At 40.8% G+C, this 21,242-nt stretch overlaps 1 protein-coding gene across 18 annotated transcripts in view; it reads right to left on the bottom strand.

The window, feature by feature from the left end:
- The window catches only part of AFDN (afadin, adherens junction formation factor), a 213,269-nt gene that overhangs the window by 99,820 nt on the left and 92,207 nt on the right, over positions 1-21,242 (bottom strand). For 13 of the 18 annotated variants that reach the window (XM_073337925.2, XM_073337933.2, XM_073337939.2 and 10 more), the window contains exons 9-11: positions 15,528-15,572; positions 6,431-6,525; positions 3,387-3,649 (exon numbers count right to left, since the gene is read on the bottom strand). In XM_073337925.2, coding sequence (XP_073194026.1) covers positions 3,387-3,649; positions 6,431-6,525; positions 15,528-15,572 — 403 coding nt within the window. Of the gene's footprint in view, positions 1-3,386; positions 3,650-6,430; positions 6,526-15,527; positions 15,573-21,242 lie in introns of those variants that run through there. The other 5 variants (XM_073337931.2, XM_073337932.2, XM_073337937.2 and 2 more) reach the window with 2 other exon arrangements.

The following is a 21,242-nucleotide window of genomic DNA, read 5'->3' as shown; positions in this document are numbered from 1 at the left end:
AAGCAAGCTGTTGGTGAGTCACCAGAGGTCCCTGTATCGCCACTGCAGTAGCATAGGGCCTGGTGGAGTTGCTCAAGGGTGACTATACCAAGATGATGGTGGTGCCATCGGGTAGTACATTCCTGGACCCTGTTGATATTGTGTCCCATATAGAGCTTTGGAGGAGTATAAAGAAACCCCAGCTGGCTCACTGCCCAATCCCTCACTTGACATCAGAGGGCCATGGCATAACTGTGGGGGAAATAATCTTTGACTGGCCATGGCTCAGTTCTGGTACCAAGGGACTGAGTGTCAGGAGCTTCCAACATAGCCAGGTCACCAGCCTGATGGAATTCTGCCAGTACGGAGTGTCCTGACACTGGTGGTGGTGCCAGGGACATTGGGACCTCATCTATACCAATCTCTCCAATGCCGAATGGGTCAATGCTGCTGGTGGTACGGACGACAGCTCGCATACCAGAAGCATCTTAGGGAGTCTGCCCTGGTGTCTTTGTACCACAGAATCGGTGCCCAAGCCCAAAGGGTCTGCAAGCCTATCAACAGTACTGGACACCAACTGTGCTATGAGGTGTGGGTGCTGGATGATTTTGGTGCCGGTGGTGCTGAGGATACCAACCAAGTGAGATGGTAATCGCTTTTGGTTATTCCTGGGCTCGCTGAGGGGACTTCCCACTCTCTTTTTCGACTTGTGAGTGGAGTACCCAGACAGTTTCTTCAACTCACTATCTTTCCAAGGCAAAGGTTGAGGGGAAGAGTCATGCTCACTGGAGGGCTGGGGTCAGAAAGCTGCCTCCATAAAGATGATTTTTTGGTGGAGCTCCGTGTCCTTGCAGGATGTCGGTCAGAGCTGCTGACAGAGGGTACACTTTAGTGGCTGTGGCCCTCACTGAGGCAGCGAATGCACTGGGAGTGCTTGTCTGTGACTGGGATCACCTCGCTGCAAGCGCAACACTCCTTGAAGCCTGGAGAGTCTGATGTACCCTTGACTGCTTTACAATTTGCTATGTTTTAGGAGAGCAGCCTGCAGTGAGCTTCTTTAGTCTTCTGCACGTAGACTAATTTGGACAAATGAACTGGAACACACACGTCGATTTTTAGTGAAGTGCAATCCTTTTTGCCTACTAATTGATAAAAAAGGCTTAAACTGGAAACCTTTACATGATACAAATTTCATTACACTCACCACAGGATAGGAAACAAATACGTTTTCCTGGGTTTTGAGAACACAATTATAAAACATTAATTCTTCAATGAAAATATTATCCATGAACTATCAAAGATCTGATTACTACCTAGAGATGGGACCCTACATCTCTAGGTAGTATCACCTTATACTCCCTGGCAACAAACTTCTCTAGCATGAAAAACTCAAACGCATAATTAGACACCCCTACAACCAATGGGAGTCCGCAGGGTGACAAAATTAGGGAGTTTGAAGCCAAATCCCAGCACAGGGAAGAAGCCAATGAAAATATAACGTTGTGTGTGTTTTGGGTACCCCCACTGCACATAAAGGTTTCTGTTGCAGCAGTACTCCAACACCCACTCTATGAAGATAGACACTGGAAATTAATTATAACAATGGATATTTCTGGACCTGAGCACAGCCACCCAAGTCACAAAAAGAGGTGTTACTTTCTAATTACTGCAGTAATCCTGTAGAGAAAAAAGCTGCATATCAACTATAAAATTATCAACTTTACAGAATTTTGGTCTGTTCTGAATTGAGAAAATATGCATGGCAACAGATCTCAGAGAGAACTCAATAAGTGAGTATAGCCTTTTTGCAAAAGAATCTGAGTTTCAAATACTACAGTAGACTGTTTAATGTGGTCACTCCTCAGATCATAATTTAAAATGGTTGTAAAACAGTAGTTTTTGCCAGTGGTTTATTTAGGTGAAGAACATAAAATAGGTTTAACTTATGAAGTTAAACAAAGTGTACAGGTTTTACAAAGGACACTTTTTTCTTTGCTCTCAGTTAGGATTACATTTCTGAATGCTTGCCAAGGAGAGGAACACCCTCTCCACATTCAGTGAGCTGCTCCATCTTTGGACTGTGAATATTTTTTAAACCAATTCAAAAGTATGGTACTGTTCAAGAGTTGATATATTGGTGTATTGTATTTTGTGACCTTGAAAGGAATGTAACATCTATAAACTACACTTCAAATGTTGACTGGACTTCCTCTGATATTGGGGGGGGGAGAGAAGGGGGGGGTTGAAGGGGAATCACAAAAAAGGATAGAAACCTGTTGACTGACTGATTCTGGACCAATGTCTTTGAAGGAATAACTCTTCGCCCATAATGAAGATCACAGAAAAGCAGCTTTCACAAAATTCTTTTTAACTTCTTATACTGAATGCCCACATGTACTTCCAGTTTTAAACATAAATCCAGAATAGGAAGAGGAGTGTGGTAAAAAGTACAGATTTTTAAAATTAACTGGCAACACTGAATGACAGCATAATATGCCTCTTCTCACCCAGTTTTTCAAAATGGATAATTTCTAACATAATCAGCTTTTGTGCCTCAATGTCTTCCACCCAGACATCCTACTCTAGTAGTTTCCTTTGGACCAGTCAGAGACGTGAGCAGATCATCAATATTTTACATCTTCCAAGTAGTTCCGTATGATTTTAACTCTTGGGGCTCTCTGCATATTTACATCCCCAATGAACATGAAGCCCTAAGGCCAGGCAATATCTAATCTATGTTTTTATACTGCACCCATCAAAATAATATGAACACAAATGATAGGAGAAACTTTGGATTGATGGACTCTAGGCACAGAAAAAAGAGGAGCAACTGTTACACATCTGGAAGACAAGGCCACAAGGTAAAATATTGGGCTCCCTATTCTGACATCTCAAATGGAGTTTTGCCATCATCCATTTCTGAGGGGGAATCCAGATATTTTTTGAAACTCTTGTTACATTGTATCTGGATTGTAGGTGGCAAACAGAAGAGATGCACCCAGAGTACATCTTTTCCTGTTTTGTTTATTCACATCTGCTCTAATGAAACTTCCGAAGTTACTGTCTAAGGAAAAAGAAAAGCACCAGACTCACTATGTAAAGTTAGTAAATTCCTTATGTTCCTAGTGTTTGACTGAGCTGCCGTGAAATGTGTTAGGATTCTAATAATTTTGCTTTTTTCCCCCCATTTTTGTGATTCCGTGTCATGAGAAAAATACACTTCTATATTTAATAACGAAACATATGCAAGTCCTAAAAACTTCACAAGGTGGAGCTAAAGTATTATAATAGTTATTTCTACTATAAATTTAACTTAGAACAATTAAGAGTAGCCACACTCAGCCTGATGGTCTTACACTCAAGACTCTATATTATTTTAACTCAAAAAAATATGATTATGTACTCACCCAGTTTTGTGCCTTGGACCTTTGATCATGAGACCTGCATCTAGAGTTCTTTTAGGAATAATGTGGTCCTGACTGGGATCCACAAATTTAAATACATGAGATGATCCAAACTGAACCTTCATGCCACTCTGCAGCATGGTGGTCTCTGAAATACGCTGACCTTCCACATAAGTTTCAGCATCAATATTTCTTGGTGTAACAGTAACAACTCCATCCATATTGGTGAGGTCACAGTGATGAGACTGAATTCCTGGACCAAACAACTGGAAATACAAATATTAAATAGTTCTAAAATGACCTAACTCAGAATCACTGCAGAAACAAAGCATAACTGTGTATCGCAATTCACCCTAATTGCAATATATTGATATAGTTTTACTCCTGCCTCTGAACTTTCATTAGAAATTTACCAATTAAAGCATCAGTAATTTAATCTTAGTTTAAGCTTTGCTCCAAAGGAAGACAACCATAACATGTTTTTGCAGCACATTTTAAGCTAAATATTTCTGCTCAAAATATACTTTACACATTATTAATATACTGTTTTGTTATAAATATGCTGCCCATAATTGTATTACAAGATTCAAAGGGATTTAGGAACCTAAGTCTGAGTTTTAGGTACCACTGTGATCCACACAAAACTGCCTAACCCCATAGGTTCCTTCGGTGCCTACATTTTTGCTGTAGAAGTTCTTTAAGTGCCTAAGATTCTGCCTCTGAGCGTGCACACAGCTGCCTGATACTTCAATCCCAGCACAATTCTCAAACTAGAGTGTAGCGTCCCGAAGGGGTTAAAGCAACCCTGGAGAGGGCTGCAGCTGGGGAAAAAAAAGAGTTAAAACAGCCAAGCTAGGCTGATTGGAGTAGCAGCCACAGCTGTGCCCAGCTTAATTAGGAGCTAAAGTCATCCCACTTTAGCCCTGGAGTGGGAAGGGCTAGCTGCCTGGGAACAGGGTACCTGAGCACAGCAGCACTGGGGAAGGGCAAAGGGAGCTGGGGACCTCCAGCCTGATAAACCCCCAGGTTGAAGGCCTTGGTGAAGGCCTACAGAGGCACTGGGGCTGCAGAGGGGCAGCCTGAGGATAAGCAAAGGCAGCAGATCCTACCCCCTTGCCTGTGATGAGTGGCCATTACACTGCAGTGTGCCCCAATGAATGAGTAGCTGATGAGTGGCAGTAGCCACTGAGGCAAGGTGGGTCTAGAGGGTTGGGGGTTCCCTGGGAGGGGAGACCCAGAGTGGGGGTCCTGCTGGGACAGAACCAAGGGAAAAAGGCACCAGGGTCCAGGAGGGACACGTGGCCAGTGAGAAACCGGCCTGCAGAGGGCGCTCCAGTGCTGGAAGAGCTAATTCCCTGGAGAGCCAGCAGGAGACGCCGCACTGGTGAGTCTCGCCCCGCTACATAGGGGAAGATAGGCACTGATCCACCTACCTTGCCTGTGCGGTCTGATCTGATAGACATGCTCAAAGCTTGCCTAACTCCATATTTTGGTGGGGGGGGGGGGTAGAGAGGAGAGGCGTCTCTTATAACCCTTAGCCCAGTGGTTAGGGTAATCACCTGGGATTGGAAAACTCCAGTTCAATTCCATCTTCTTTCTGATAAGAGGAGATTTGAACAGGAGTCTACCAACTCTGTGGTGAATGACCTAGTCACTGGACTAGAGTGATTCTCGTAGTTTCCGGCCCAAATAATATTTTATTAAAGTGAAATGGCTTCAACAAGAGACACAGATGGCCCATGTCAGATTATCCCATAGACCAGTGATTAGGGCACTCACCTGAGATATGGGAGATCCTTGTTAAAATACCTTCTCATCGGGCAGCAGGGAGAATTGAGAGAGGCCTCCCACATCCTAGTGAGTGCCCTAACTACTGGGATAAGGGAGGTCTCTCCACCACAGGCATCTGTGTGGCGTTAGACAGGCACCTAAGCCTTTCTTGCAAGAAACTGCTTGGATCTCTAACCCGCCTGACTCCTGGTGAGGGGTTCCCAGCTGCAGATCACTAACAGAGATAGGCACTTCCCCGCACCCTGGATCCAAGAAAGGGGCGGGGCTTAAGTAGCTCCCCAACTAGCAGGTTGATTTTTGTGGATCCCATCCTCCCATCTTCCCATTCATTTTATAGGGATCTTAGGCACCTAAAACTCAGGGTATGTGAATTCCAGTAATTTTCAAGAGGTCTAAAAGATAGATATTGCAACACGTGAGTCCTTTCGTGGATAAAAAGACTTGAACCTGCGAATACATACTAGTAAAGTGGATGATGATGGAGGATGGTTCAGTGGTTGGGGTGGTAGCCTGGGACATGAGAGACTCCTCTGCCACAATCATCATGTGCGACTTAGGGCATGTTACAGTCTCTCTGTGCCTCAGTTCCCCGTACTTCCCTAGATTACAAAGTTGTTGTGAGGATAAATACATTAAAGACTGTGAGGCAATTCTGATGCCAAAGTAGTTGCAGCCAAATAGGTACCTGTGGTAAGATTAGGAATTTTTCCTCAATGGACTACAGGCAGTCCTCAACTTTACGACGTTTGACTTGCCACGCTTCTCAATTGACACCAATTTGACTTACAATTGGTTTCAACTTTATGATGCTTGGTCACGCAATGGAGTGGATTGCGGTTCCAAATTATGACATATTGTGTCGTAAGTCCAAGGACAGCCTGTATTCATTTTTGTGTTTAAAGGATCACGCCTTCAGTTTCTTCTTTAAGCAAAACAGAAAAAAAAAAAATCAAAGCATTCTGATCAACAGAAAATCCTTTGTGTTTGCATTTAGATTTATCTGCCCTTCTGACTTGTAAGGGTAAGTCAGTTCAGCCAGATGTGGTGAGGATGAAGTAAACTGGTAGGTACAGAGTGGCTTTTTTTAAATGCATTCTGCATTAATGCTTACTAACAGGAAAGCGTGAGGCCCATGCTGAGGGGGTTAAATAATTAAATCGTTATGGTCCTCAGTGAACTGAGTTCGCTCCCAGGATTACACATGTGACTGGTTGAAGTTCAGATCAGCTCTTTCACTTGAGGCTGTTTTTCCTCACCTGGATAGAATTGTCATCAAATTTTTCTGTTCCAACTTCAGTGACACTTAATTGTAGACGATAGAGTTTTGGCTTATCTCTGGAGTCAGAACCATCTGTAGAGTAAGCGTAAAGCACTTGATTTGCAAATGTGGCTTGATTATTTCTAATTCATATTGGAAAACTCAAAACATCTAATTCTGAATGTTAACCAAAAATTAATCTAATTTGTGTCCTTAAACTTTATTAGAAACAGTTACTAAAGTTTATGTGAAGAAAGATAATATGGATGGTAAATATTAAACAGGAAAGCCCATGCAACAGAAAATTGCTTTAACAACTTTAGAAAGGATAATCTTTTTCTTAGAGCTTTCTACTGTACATATTCTTTTATATTTCCACTTGTGCTTAAATGGTAGCTTACAGTATAGAAGAAGCTTGTGGAAAATAAGTTCTGATATATACAAACAGAGAAAGAAAAAATAAGGATTTCAAAAATATTTGTATGAAATGTGTAGATGTCAGCACCACAGATATAGGTCTAAGCCTTGTCTCTATCACAGCACCTCTAATGAAATGCACATTGCCATCAATACCTCAATCACTGTGTCAGGTAGCTTGTGAGACCAACTTTTTTCCCCTTTACCAGATGCTGAAACAAGTCAAAGAGCAAAAAAAAAACTGTTCTGTGTAAAAACTGTTACCCTACTAAACATATGCCTATGTGTCAGCTTCTTCCTCATGGATGAGAAATGACAATTAAGATACATTGTAAAAGGACTATGACTGCAGTAATGTTCCTCCTGAGCTTATCTTCAGTCCCAGCAACCTACATTTTGATCTTGCAGAAAATGAAACCAGGGATAAAAGAGCAACCGGAGACCCTAAGAATATTATTCTCTTTAAAATGTATATACTAACCCCTACTTCTCCCTTTCCCACCAAAGAAAACCAAATGTGTGCATGTGCGCAAACACATGCACCTTTTACTGCGACGTACCGAAGAGGAGAGAACTTAGCTGCCATCTCCTCTCGCCATGTACCATTGATTTGCATGCATATACACAAATTCGTTTTACAGGTAGGTATTACAGCTTTCAATGCTAATGGAAACTTATGCATCTTACTTTCCCCCCTCAAGAACGAGTGCAGAAGTTCAAAATCTCTATATCGGATATCTAGAATGGGACACACAGCTGGCCACAAGATGAAAAATATTGTTGCCTACAAATAGCATTCCAATTATTTTTAGTTTCAGTCTGCACACAAAAGCACTAGAGAACATTATTCAAATTACAGCACATGTATAAATGCTCTTCAATGGGGGAGTGGTAATCTTGTCAGTTAAAATGGAAACCAATACATATGGGATCTTCATGGGGACAAAAGCCATTGGAAATCTCTCAATTATTGTATTGCAACTCAGTCTGGGGAGCAATTGTATGTCTAGAGTATATGTCATTTAAACAGCCCCACTACACATCTTTTATAGCAACAAAGATGTATGCTTGCTTCAGCATCTAAAAACAAGAGGTAAGTATAGTGTCTATCCACATTCTTTCACACCCATGATTAATTTGACATTTTATCAGTCAGAAATTGAAAGTTTATTCAGAGTCCAGAACTAAGTTCTATAGTTCTAAGTTCTCAAGATTCCTGAAAGGCCCTTAAAAATCACTCCTAATTCCGGAGCTTCTGTTAACCTACATTTTCAGGTCTCTGTCTAGGAACACAGGAACTGCCAGACTAGATCAACCCACAATCCATGTAGCCCAGTGTTCAGTCTTCAACAGCAACCAGTACTTGATGCTTCAGAGAAAGTTGCAAGAAGCCGCAATGTAGGCAGATTTGGGATGATTACCCTCTCATCCCCAATCTCTAACAGATATTGGTCTAAGCCGTGAATCACGAAATCATATATTCATTCCATTTTTTTGTTCATATTAATTAACAAAACTTCAGATATTCTTATTATCCATGACTGTCTAATCCCTTTTTGCTCTATTCTTGGTTTCAAAAGACATTTTGTGGCAATAAATTCCATAGTCTAATTATGCTTTGTGTAGAGACAGTATTTCCTTTTATCAGTTTTGAATCTGCTACCTTTAAATTTAATTGACCATCCCCTTGATCTTGCATCCTGAAATACAGAGAGCAGAAGCACCTGATCTACCTTCTCTTTACCACTCAGTGTATATATTTTTATGACACCCCTCTAGTCACCTCTTTAAGGTAAACGATCTAATTTCTTTTCAAGTTTCTCTTGGTATGCAAGTTCTTCCTTACCAGCAGACCACTGAATACATGACTGTTTTAGAAGCCCATATCCTTAAAGGGCACTTCACTTGCACATTCATCTTCTTAGGTTGATCTCCTCATCCAAGGTGCTTTACTTCCACTATGCTGCTGTCTGCACTGCCCGCAAAGTTCACAAACATTCATATCTTTGAAATACTATATGCCAGTGCTTTATTGTAACAGGATATTAATGAATTACACTTAACTGCCAGCACATAGAAGACAGCACAGCAGCTGATGAGAGCCACATACAGACCAAAAAAAGGAAGACACAGGAGAAGGGATAAGTGATAATGTAGAAGAAGAGAGAAAAAATAATGTTAAGGTGGATGAAAGAATCAGCAGAAGAAACAAGACAATGTGCTAAAAATGAGAGAACATTCATTTACCTCTTATATTCCTTCAAATGTGGCCTGCACAACTGGCAAAAAGCTAACCATATGTTTGATATTAGGAATTCATAATTCAAGTCACTGCATCCTACTGAAATTTACTATGTTAACTTTGGTAAATACAGTAGTTCTGAAGGGTGCACATTTTGTTTATTTAAATGAGTAAAAAAGTTACACAACAGCAAATCTACAGAAATCTAAAATGTCATCATATGATGTTTCAAGGAAAACTTCAGACATTTATAGTATCTGAGAGAGCTATTAAACAATCCTTTACACACACACACAAATGTGGAAGCAACATCCATGTGATAAATGGCACACATGATGATTTATCATATACACCTTTGATCATCTCACCTGCACACTGCCCATTAATACTTTTCCCGAGGATTTATTTATACATTACAAAATTCAAAACAACAAAGTTTTGTTTTTAAACTTACAAGTGTTTCCACCTCCTCCTCCGAAATACAGAATTCCCAACACCACAGATCCAAATGACACCTGACTGAGGCCCTGAAGATGCAAGTTTCAGGCCTGTACTAGTGGCAACTATTCTACACCTAAAAATACCACAGTTTTAAAAACCAATAACTCAGTATTCTGCAGTGCTAGTTTACTTAAAGGTTTTTACAGCTTCCTCTGAGCCGTCTACTGTTGGACTCAGGATGAAATCCTGGCCCCAGTGAAGTCAATGAAAGTTTGCTATTGATTTCATCTGCGGCCAGAATTTCAGTCATGCTAACAAAGACACCTATGTTTTCATGCAGAGAGATATGAAAAAGGATCCCAAATAATAAAACTCGAAAATATTTCTTCTGTTATGTATGCCACAGAGAAAATACCTCTAGGCATAAACATAGGCACTTGCTTGGGATGATCTACATCTCTCATTCATGACTTTATCCCTTGTGAATAGTGAATCCATATCACACACTCTTACTAGAGAAACCTTATATCACACCGTCAGGTATTTCTTACATAGACATACACACCATAAAATATAATTAAACACACAAGACAAGGTACGGAGTCACAAAGTTTTTGTTTATCTAAATTACAGAAATCTTCATTACTCATTGAGTGTCCAAGCCAATAAACTTTTTATATCACTATGCATATGCCACATACGTTATAGTTTCTTAAAAAAAATAACTGATACATTTTTTTTTTAAATCCATCCACTAATAAAGTCAGGTGTCTTAGTTATCATGAGAACAACTTTACAGACTGCTAGGGAGAGAAAACGAGAATTAATAAAACTTTAAAAACCTCTGAAAAGTACTTTTCCATTCATCATAATTCCACAACGTTAAGGTCTAACTCAGGATTTTTAACAGACTGAAGCAAACACAGCATTTCTCATTGGAAAGCTTGTAACAGTCCCATTCCAATGGTGCTAATTATTACAATGGGTTAGGTCTTGTTTACATATATAAAATACAATCCCGGCCCCCAAAAACTTACATTTTAAGAAAAGTTGTTCCTTTCCCTAATAGGCCAAAAGTATCAAACTTTAAACCTGTCACTTGTCCAGAATGGAAATATGGTTCATCCTGGAACTCAGACCATGCAGTTTTTTTGGGGGGAAGGTGCGGGGCATGAGTGGGAGGGATGTATGTGTGTCAAAGGGGAATTATACATTTGAGACTGAAAGGAAATATTTATTTGGCAGGATACTCATTTTAAAACTATCTTTTTATTTTTTAAGCTCAACTTTGAAATGTTGTAAAATTCCTAGGGAGATGTGTGCATTATTGGGCACATTGCATGTAAAGTAGTAGAAGGTGCACAATGAAGTAAGTGTATAACACTGATCTGTGTTTTATTTTATACACATACAGATACGTGATGGTGTAGTTTAAAATTTTTACTGGTGTAGACATAAGGTAGTAAAGATGCCTGCACCCTATCTGCACTACATCTGCCACAATTAGTAGCAACAGCAGAGATGCACGTGTGCAGAAAAATTCTTACAGATTCTCACTGTAGACGCAGTTGGTTAAAGCTAACTTGGCATATACAGACATCATAAACCAACATGGAAGTACAAACCTTAAAAAGGGAGATCAAATTAGCTTTTGTATATTTTAAACTTGGTTATTTATGCGGCTCAGACCTTTCTAGACTACTGTGTAGGGATTGAACTGTATCTTTTCTAATTTGGCATTTTACACGTTTCAAATGCCTTGATAAGATATTTTCTCTACGACTTCCTTAATAGTATTAATTTCTTCAAAGATTCATATTTGCATGCACACATTTTTACAAAGTGCCCACAAGCATCTGGAAAGCAAATATTATTTGAAGTAATAAAAATCTGCAAAGGTGATCTTGCCATCTAATACTATTCAGGGAATAGTCATTTATGAACATTTGTGATTTACCAACATACCGCCTAACAAGATAAAGGTGTAATTAGAGCTGATTGGAAATTTTCTGATGAACTAGTTTTGCTGGAAATACTGATTTGTTGAACCTGAAAGTTTCACAAAACATTTCCGATTGAACTAATTTTGTCCAGGATCCGGGGAGCATATTTAGTTTCAGAAACACCACGTTTCAGTGGTTTCTAATTTTTTTTTTTTTTTTTTTAGAGTCCCTGGTTCATGGGAAATCTTGAAAAAACTGGGTTTCTTCTGACATGATCAAATTCCCCCCAAATTCCCAGTTTTGACCAGCTCCAGTTGTAAAAACCATGTACTGCACAGTTTAAAAAACCCACAACAATGCCCAACACAGATACTTTGTTATTAAAATACAGCAACAAGTAAGTTTATAACATATAAAGCACTATTAACTTTCCTACTGCTTTGTCACTGATCTTTTAGTTTAAAAATACAAAAGGAAAGATGGAACTTCATACAATATTTGTTTTGCAAAACTAGTTTAGATCTAAATTTTCATATATTTGTTTAATCACTCTACAAAAAAAATCAGTGCAATGTACCACTGATATATAGCCACTTTCATAACTGTACCAATTCAAAGATATTACACAGTGAATTTATAAATTTGAGAAAGGCGGACTCTTGAAACAAAGTACACTACCATTCAGTATTACATACTCTCGATATATACATCATTATTTAGCTAACTAGAGTGGCACCAGTTTAACTAAAGGTATAATTTTAAACTGATTTAGTTAAACCAGTGCAGAAAGCAATGTTGGAGAGAGACATCTGTTTAAACCGGGCAGGTTAACTTTATTGATTCATATATTCCAAGACCAAAAGTGGCCATTGTGATCATCTAGTCTGACCTCCTGTATAAACCACAAGCCAGACAACTTCCCCAAAATAATTTCTAGAGCAGATCTTTTAGAAAAACATCCAAACATGATTTAAAAAGCTTCAGTGACAGAGAATCCACCATGACCCTTGCTAAGTTGTTCCACTGGTTAATTACTCTCACTGTTAAAAATTTACACCTTATTTCCAGTCTGAATTTGCCTAGCTTCAACTTCCAGCCATTGGATTGTGTTATACCTTTTTCTGTAAGACAGAAGAGCCAACTATCAATATTTTCTCCCCATGTAGATGCTTGTAGACTGCAGTCAAGTCACCCTTAACCTTCATTTTGTTAAACTAACTAGATTGAGCTTCTAGAGTCTATCACTACAAGGTAGGTTTTCTAATTCTTTAATCATTCTCATGGCTCTACTCTGAGCTCCCCTCTACTCATCAACATCCTTCTTGAATTGTGGACACCAAAACTGGACATAGTATTCCAATACCAGCTGCACCAGTGCCAAATATAGAGGTAAAATAACCTCTTTACACCTACTCAAGATTCCTGTTTATGTATTCCAGGACTGCATTCGTCCTTTGGGTCACAGCATCACACCAGGAGCTCATGTTCAGCTGATTATCACTACAACTCCCAAATCTTTTTCAGAGTCACTGCTTTTCCTATTCTGGAAGTATGGTCTACATTTTTTTGTTCCTATATATACATATTTACATTTTGCCATATTAAAACACATATTGTTTACTTGCACCCAGTTTACCAAACACTCCAGATCATTCTGTATCAGTGACCTGTCCTCTTCATTATTTACCCCACTCCAATTTGTGTCTCATCTGCAAATCTTACCAGTGATGATTTTACGTTTTCTTCCATTATTACTTATTACTCAAACTGTTAAATAGTATAGGGCCAAGAGCCAATCCCTGTGGGACCCCCACCCTTGATATTCCTGTTTGATGTTCCAATACTGCATTGAAAATCACCATTAATGGTCCAACCAGCTCTTTTAAAATACTCTTTGATGCAAGTTATATACCCTGTTCATTTAAAAAAATGTCTAACTTTAGAAACTTCTGTTTAACATCCTCTTGAGATACTAGTGGACTGGAAAGAGTTTTATATGTGACTACATCATCTGTTTTTTCCCCAAATATATAACAGAAATATTTATTGAACATGTTTGCCTTTGCTGCATTATTATTGATAATTCTACTATTTCCATCCAGTAAGGGACCAATACAATTGTTAGGATTCTTTTTGTTTCTAATATACTGGTGTTGCCTGGATGCTGCAGTTGGCAGTGCAGTCCATTCCTCTGTAATGTTCCTCTGTAATGTTTTTGTTTCTAATATACTGGTGTTGCCTGCATGACCTGTGCCCATCAATCCAACAGAATGTGAGGAATGCATCTGGCAGCAAAATGCCCATCTATCAGGCAGTAGTTGCAATTGTGGCATGAATCTAGTCAGTATAGAGTCTGCCAGGCCCTTGTAGATGGCTAAGATTGTGACAATAGTACACACCTAGTGAGGAGGTAACTTCTACTGTAAAACAGAAGACTTTGAAAATTGTAAAACAGCTTAATGAAGATGGGCCTAGCAGATTCTACTATACGAAGAGATCCAACAAAGGAAAGGAGTCTTCCGCTATCTTAAATATAGGAATTGGTTAAAATTACATTGAGAAATATATTTTAAAGAACTGCTTGAGTGGAAAAACTGCAATTGTAATACAAGTTATTCCTCCATGATGAAATCTACTCTCTATAATCAACCAAGATTTCATGAGGCTTTTCAACTCTATGGGACAATGCTCTTTGTGAAACTGGAGTAAGTTCCATAAAACAATGGAGCCAGATGCCAAATGTCTGCAGAGGGGATTATTATTTCCCCAAGCAAAGATACTACACTTATATACTGCAATAGCACTGCTGATAAAAAAAACACTACTGTCTTTAAAGTACTCTATGGAACAAAGACAAAAGAAGAGAACTGCTAAATAAACTGGGAAATGGTGTATTGGTAAAGGTTATACCATAGTAGCTTCTCAAGTAGTAAGCAAGCACTACTTGAGAAGCTTGTTTTGTACTCTTCTCCTGTTTGACAAAATAGGCTGTGACTGCATATTATGTTACATTATCAGGAGAATCAAAGAACACTGCAATGATTTATACAGCAGGTTATGAGCAGAGCTTTAAAACTGGGAGACTTGTAACTGAGTGCAGCCCTGCTGTGGTTCCTCATCTCATTCCCCATGGAATTTTACATTAAGTAATTATTAAATTAGAATTTTTTTTTTAAATATCTTTTGGCAGCAACCAAAAAGGCTGTATGTTTAGATATGTTTCCCTTAGCTCAGAATGGGGCAACTCTGTCCTGGCAAGCAGTGACTCTGAAAAAGATTTGGTGGTAATCAGCTGAACAAAAGACTGGATGCTTTTCTAAAAAGATAAGCTCTAGGAATTATTTTGGGGAAGTTTTATGGCTTGTTTACTAACAGGAAATCAGAACAGGTCCTTTCTGGCCTTGGAATCTATGTGTTGGAGTCCGGCTGATCAATGCTCTGCTTAATAGATGTATCACACAGAGCAGGGAGTAGCGTATCCAGCTTATATGAGAAATACCAAAGATTGCCACTGGGACTCTATAGGGAAGACAGAAGAGAGAGTTCTTCCAGTGGTCCGAGCATCTGCCTAAGAAGCAAAGATTACTGAATACTTCATCCCCGACTCAGAGAGCCAAGAGAGAGCATTGAGAAGAAAAAATCCTTTCCCTCTACAGTGAGGGAGAAGGAGGTTTAAAAAAAAAAAAATCACTCCCCTGGTGTTCTGCAACAAGGTGGATAAAGGAGCATTTTCCTTCACAGTAGAGTGCTGCCCTTTAACCACAGGGAAAGGCCTTATGAAATTCAGTTGTGAGTCTTAGCTGGAAGGTTTAGCTCTTGGGTTAATAGTATCTGATTAATTCAAGACCTATTTGACACCTCTTCACCAGTAATTAGACTATTCAAAATTAATCTGATATATCCAGGAAAATAAGTGTTTCATATAATAAACTGCCCATTTCAAAAACAAGAATGGTCTTTCATTCGTTGGGAAAAAATGTTGGGGTTGGTTTTTTTTGCCAGCACTGTTTTTAGTGACTAAGAAGAAAGAACAGTATTAAATATAGCATTACCTTCATAAGTGTGATAGTTGTAGTAGGCAAAGTGATTCCTTCTCCCTGGGGTTAGAAACACATGCACAGGACCCAGGTGAAGGCAGCACCAGCAGGACAGAAACCATGCAGAACATGCGGAAGGAGGCAGGAAAAGAAAAGACAGGAAAGGGTGAAACTGTAGCCAGACAATGCTTATTCAATTTTAAAAGGATGCAGTGCATTTAACTCTTTCAACTTGAAAACCTACAAGGACTTTAATCCTGCAGAGTAAGTGCATGGATTAATTTCTATTATTGTTTAAGAAGCCAACAACTAGCTGTTAGAAGGAAGCACCAACAACAGATCAGTGTCCAAGCAATGTGCAAAGGCTGTAGTTAGTTAACTGTATACAGAGTTGCCACCTGTCTCATTTTAAGATTCTTTTTCTTTTGATTATTGGATGTCTTGTTCTACTGGCCAGATGCACAGTATTTTAATACTAAAACAACTAAGCTCCATAAGCAGAAAATTTAGACCAGAACCAAAAAAAGATGGTTTTTATAAGACTCTTAATTTCTTATGAAATTCAAAGACAAATCTCATTAACTTTAGTCCTCAAAAAAATTCTGGCATGTGCCACATGTTCTGCTGACCTCACCAGCAATTATCTGAATTTTTACTGATTTAAGTAAAATCATAATTTAAAATAGGATCACAGGGATACTACAGCCAAAAGGCTAACTGATTCAAAAATCACTTAGTACAAAAAGTTTCCCATCCTTGTCTCATGAAAGTTAACAGACCGCCTCAACTTTCAAATTCCAGAACAAATATACCAACTGAAAGAACCAGGTCAAATACAAACACTACAGCCAAATTACATAACCAATAAAACAGAACTACAAATAACTAATACTAACAAAAAAAATTGTTTTAAAATCTATGTTTAATCCCTACAATGCTAAAACACTAAAGATACACTGGAAAAATAAAGTACACATTTAATAAAACAAAAAACCCTGATATGCTATGAAAAAGTTACTCCCCAGTGCAGTAACTGTACTTCTTCGAGATGTGTGCCCCAGGGGCGCTCCACTTCAGGTGCACATGTGCTGCATGCACCTTTGATCAGAGATCTTCATTAGCAATGTCCACTCAGCATGCCCACGTGCTGTGTTGATATCCTCATGCCCCACACAGAGGCTATAACAGGCTGCACAGGCAAACTGCCCTTAGTTCCTTCTCTCCATCGCTGAGGGCAGATCTACACTGGGAGTACTACATTGGCGCAACTGCTGTAGCGGGTCTGGTGAAGACACTTTATCCCAACAGGAGAGAACTCTCCAATCAGCACAATTATTCCACCTCCACGAGAGGGAGAAGCTATGTCAGCTGGAAAGTGTCTCCTGCCGACAAAGCAGAAGCGTGGACAATGCTTATGTCGCTATAACTTGTGTCATGCAGTGGGTGTCTTTTTCGCACCTGAGCAACATAAATTAGGTCAACTTAAGTGGCAGTGTGGACCTGCCCTGAGAACTTCAGAGTTGCGTCCATTACAGAGAAAAGGACTGCCACATCAGATCTAGAGGCATCAACTAAAGCATAATGTCTGGAGAAGGTACGTACTGAAGACCATGGAGCAGCTTTGCAGATCTCAGCAACTGCGACATTTTTAAGCAGAGAGTCACAGATGTAGATTGTGACCTCATCCAGTGAGCCGACACGCCAGCAGGAGCTAGAATGCTGGCAACACTGTAACAAGTTATATAATACACCCTGAAATCTATTTTGTTAGCCTCTGGGTAGAAAGAGCAGAGTTCTTGGATCTGTCTGAAAACAAAACAAAAAGTCTTGGGGATTTATGAAATGGTTTAGTCCTATGTAGGTAGAAGGATAAACACCCTTCTGACATCTAGCATAGAGAACACAGTCTCCACACTGGACTCAGACAGTTTCAGAAAGATAACTGGCAGGTAAATGACACTTTAGAAGGAACCTGGGATGCAAACATAAGGAAACCTTATCCCCATAGAAAACTGTGAAAGGAAGGTCTGCTATTAAGCCCCTAGTCTCTCCATCTCTATGGCTGAGATAATAGCCACTAGGAAGGCTGTTTTCATAGACAAATTCAATAAGGAGCAGGTCACCATCAGTTCAAAGGATGCTTCACGAGACCAAGAACCATATTAAGATCCCAAAAAAGGGCCGGAACTTTTATAGGTGAAAAGAGATTTCCCAGGCCTTTCATGAACCTTGCGGTTCCAGGTTGACCAAATAGGGAGAACCCCTCAACAGTGGTCTGAAAGGCTGTTAGGGCCACCACTTAAGAGAACTAAGTGACAGTACTGTTTTCATTAGATGCAACAGGTATTCCAGAACGAGTGGAAGAGGGGCAGAAGTCAGGACAGTGTCCTAGAGTTCACACCAGTGAACAAAACTTCTCCATTTCTGAAGATAAGTATATCTGGAATAATTCTTCCTACTATATAATGATATGTGCTATACCTCTGAAGAACAGGGTAACTCTAGCCCTGCGACCCATCAAGGAGCTAAACCTTGAGGCAGAGAATGTTCAGACTGGGATGCAGCAGTGGACTGGTGTCCTGGAAGAGGAGTTGAGAAGTGACTGGAATATTTATAGAGCCCTGCAAATCTGCGGATATCCATTTTATATCCACGGACCACAGTTGCAGATCAGATGTGGATACAAATTTTGTGTCCACGCACAGCTCTAGACCACGGGTTCTCAACTTTTTTCTTTCTGAAGCCCCCCCCCCCATCATGCTATAAAAAACTTCACAGCCCAGCTGTGCCACAACAATTGTTTTTCTGCATATAAAAGCCATGGCTGGTGTTAAGGGGTAAGCAAGCAGGGCAATTGCCTGGGGCCCCATTCTACAGAGAGCACCACAAAGCTTAAGTTGGTCAGGCTTATGCTTCGGCTTCAGTCCCGGATTGTGGGGCTCAGGGCCCCAGGCTGTAATCCTGTGTGGCGGGGCTTGGGCTTTCTGCCCTGGGTCGTAGCAAGTCTAAAGGCAGCCAGGCTTGGCGGACCCTGATCCAGACCCCTGGTTGAGAACCACTGCTCTAGAGATTTATTGGTGGACCTCATCAGATTTCTTTTGGCCCAATCCTCCAATTTGTCTAGGTCACTCAGGACCCTATCCCTATCCTCCAGCATTATCTACCTCTCCCCGCAGTTCAGTGTCATCTGCGAACTTGCTGAGGGTGCAATTATTCCCATCGTTCAGATCATTAATGAAGATGTTGAACAAAACCAGCCCCAGGACCGACCTCTGGGGCACTCCACTTGATACCGGCTGCCAATTAGACATCAAGCTGTTGATCACTACCCGTTGAGCCCGACAATCTAGCCAGCTTTCTATCCACCTTATAGTCCATTCATCTAATCCATACTTCTTTAACTTGCTGGCAAGAATACTGTGGGAGACCGTATCAAAAGCTTTGCTAAAGGTCAAGATATATCACGTCCACTGCTTTCCTCTCATCCACAGAGCCAGTTATCTCAACATAGAAGGCAATCAGGTTGGTCAGGCATGACTTGCTCTTGGTGAATGAATACATGTTGACTGTTCCTGACCACCTTCCTCTCCTTTAAGTGCTTCCAAATGGATTCCTTGAGGACCTGCTCCATGATTTTGCTAGGGACTGAAGTGAGGCTGACAGGTCTTTAGTTCCTGGGGTTCTCTTTCTTCCCTTTTTAAAATATGGGCACTATATTTGCCCTTTTCCAATCATCCAGGACCTCCCCCGATTGCCACGAATTTTCAAAAATAATAGCCAGTGGCTCTGCCCTTGGATGCTGTAGGTTGTCTGTGCTTTGCTGTATTGCTCTCCCAGCAGATGTCAGGGTGATTGAAATCCCCCATTAGAACCAGGGCTGTGATCTGGAAACTTCAATTAGCTGTCCAAAAAAAGCCTTGAGGCCTCATCCTTCTGATCCGGTGGTTTATAGCACATGCCCACTACGACATCACCCTTGTTGTTTTCACCTCTAAATTTAACCCAAAGACTCAACAGGCTTGTCTCCAGTTTCATACTGGAGCTCGGAGCAATCATACCACTCTCTTACATACAATGCAACTCTTCCAGCTTCCCTCCCATACCTGTTCTTCCTGAACAGTTTATAACCATCCATGACAGTGCTCCAGTCGTGTGAACTGCCCCACCAAGTTTCTGTTATTCCAATCACATCATAGTTCCTTGATTGCACCAGGACTTCAAATTCTTCTTGCTTGTTTCCCAGGCTTCTTGCATTCGTGTACATGCACCTAAGATAACTAGCTGATTGCCCTATTTCCTCAGCATGAATCAGGAAGCTTCCCATCTTGTACCCTCTTCCTTGTGTTTCCTCCTGATATCCCACTTCCCCACTTACCTCTGGGCTTAGGTCACCACCCCAGCGAACCTAGTTTAAACCCTCCTCACTAGGTTAGCAAGTCTGCCTGCGAAGATGCTCTTCCCTCTCTTCGTTAGGTGGATCCCATCTCTTCCTAACAATCCTTCTTCCTGGAACAAAATCCCATAGTCGAAGAATCCAAAGCCCTCTCTCTGACACCACCTACACCACCACACATTCACCTCCACAATTCGATGGTCCCTACCTGGGCCTTTTCCTTCATCAGGGAGGATGGATGAGAAAACGACATGCACCTCAAACTCCTTTATCCTTCTTCCCAGAGCCATGTAGTCTGCAGTGATCCACTCAAGGTCATTTTTGGCAGTGTCATTGGTGCCCACGTGGAGAAGTAGGAAGGGGTAGAGGTCCAAGATCTTGATCAGTCTTGGCAAACACTCCTTCACATCCTGGATTCTAGCTCCAGGCAAGCAGCACACTTCTTGAGTCTCCGGGTCTGGTCGGCAGATGGATGACTCCATCCCCCTTAGGAAAGAGTCCCCAACCACCACCACCCGTCTCCTCCTGTAGGAAGGGTGGTCATGGGGACTCTGGTTCTACAGTCACTGGTAAGTGCTTTGCATATCTAAAATCTTGTGGCACCAAATGATGTTGTGATACTGAGTATTGTTGCGACACTGAGGGGTACTGCGGTACCAACAGATGTTGCAGCATTGACAAATCAGTATGGTTGTCCTTGCCGGCCCATACTGGATTGCTTAGGGGGCTTCACAGATGGCACCAATTTGGCTGGAGGCTTAAAGATGGTACCAAAGAACTCAATAGGGGTGTTGGGAGAGGAGTTAAGTCCAATAGCATCCATCTGCAGTACATAGTTCCAGGCCCTTCCCATGCCATCATGCCTCTTAAGAGTTGCAAGGCTTTTCTGCTTCACCAGTACCACAGGAGCTTTTTGCCACAGTACCAACCCTCAAGGACGTTATTTGAGGCTACTGACCAGGTCAGGGAACAAGGTCTTTCTGAGGAGGGTTCCTTGGGAAGAAAATTAAAGCTCCTCTTCTTAGGATGTTTAGAGGAGAACTCTGAGATTTCCCCTTCTGGGAGAGCGATGTGCCAGGTGGGGCTAGAGGCCCCTGGGGAGTGATGTACAGAAGGGGGTTTCCTGATCCAGCTCTGAAGCAGGGCAAAAGGAACACTCCATCATCAGTAGTCCAAGCCCTAGAATTGAAGACTAAACAGAAGTTATGCTTCTGGGGAACATGCAATTCTCCCAAGCAGCAGATGCACTTTAAGCATCTGTTGCTGATCAGGATAACCTCTCTAAATAAGAAGAAACATTTAAACCCTTGTGAGCCGGGCATGCCCCCAACAGGGAG

Source organism: Lepidochelys kempii, chromosome 3, assembly GCF_965140285.1.
Source record: "Lepidochelys kempii isolate rLepKem1 chromosome 3, rLepKem1.hap1, whole genome shotgun sequence".
In the NCBI taxonomy this organism is placed as follows: domain Eukaryota; kingdom Metazoa; phylum Chordata; order Testudines; family Cheloniidae; genus Lepidochelys; species Lepidochelys kempii.
Note: the sequence above shows the minus strand (reverse complement) of the source record. Positions and strands in the feature narration are given on the sequence as shown.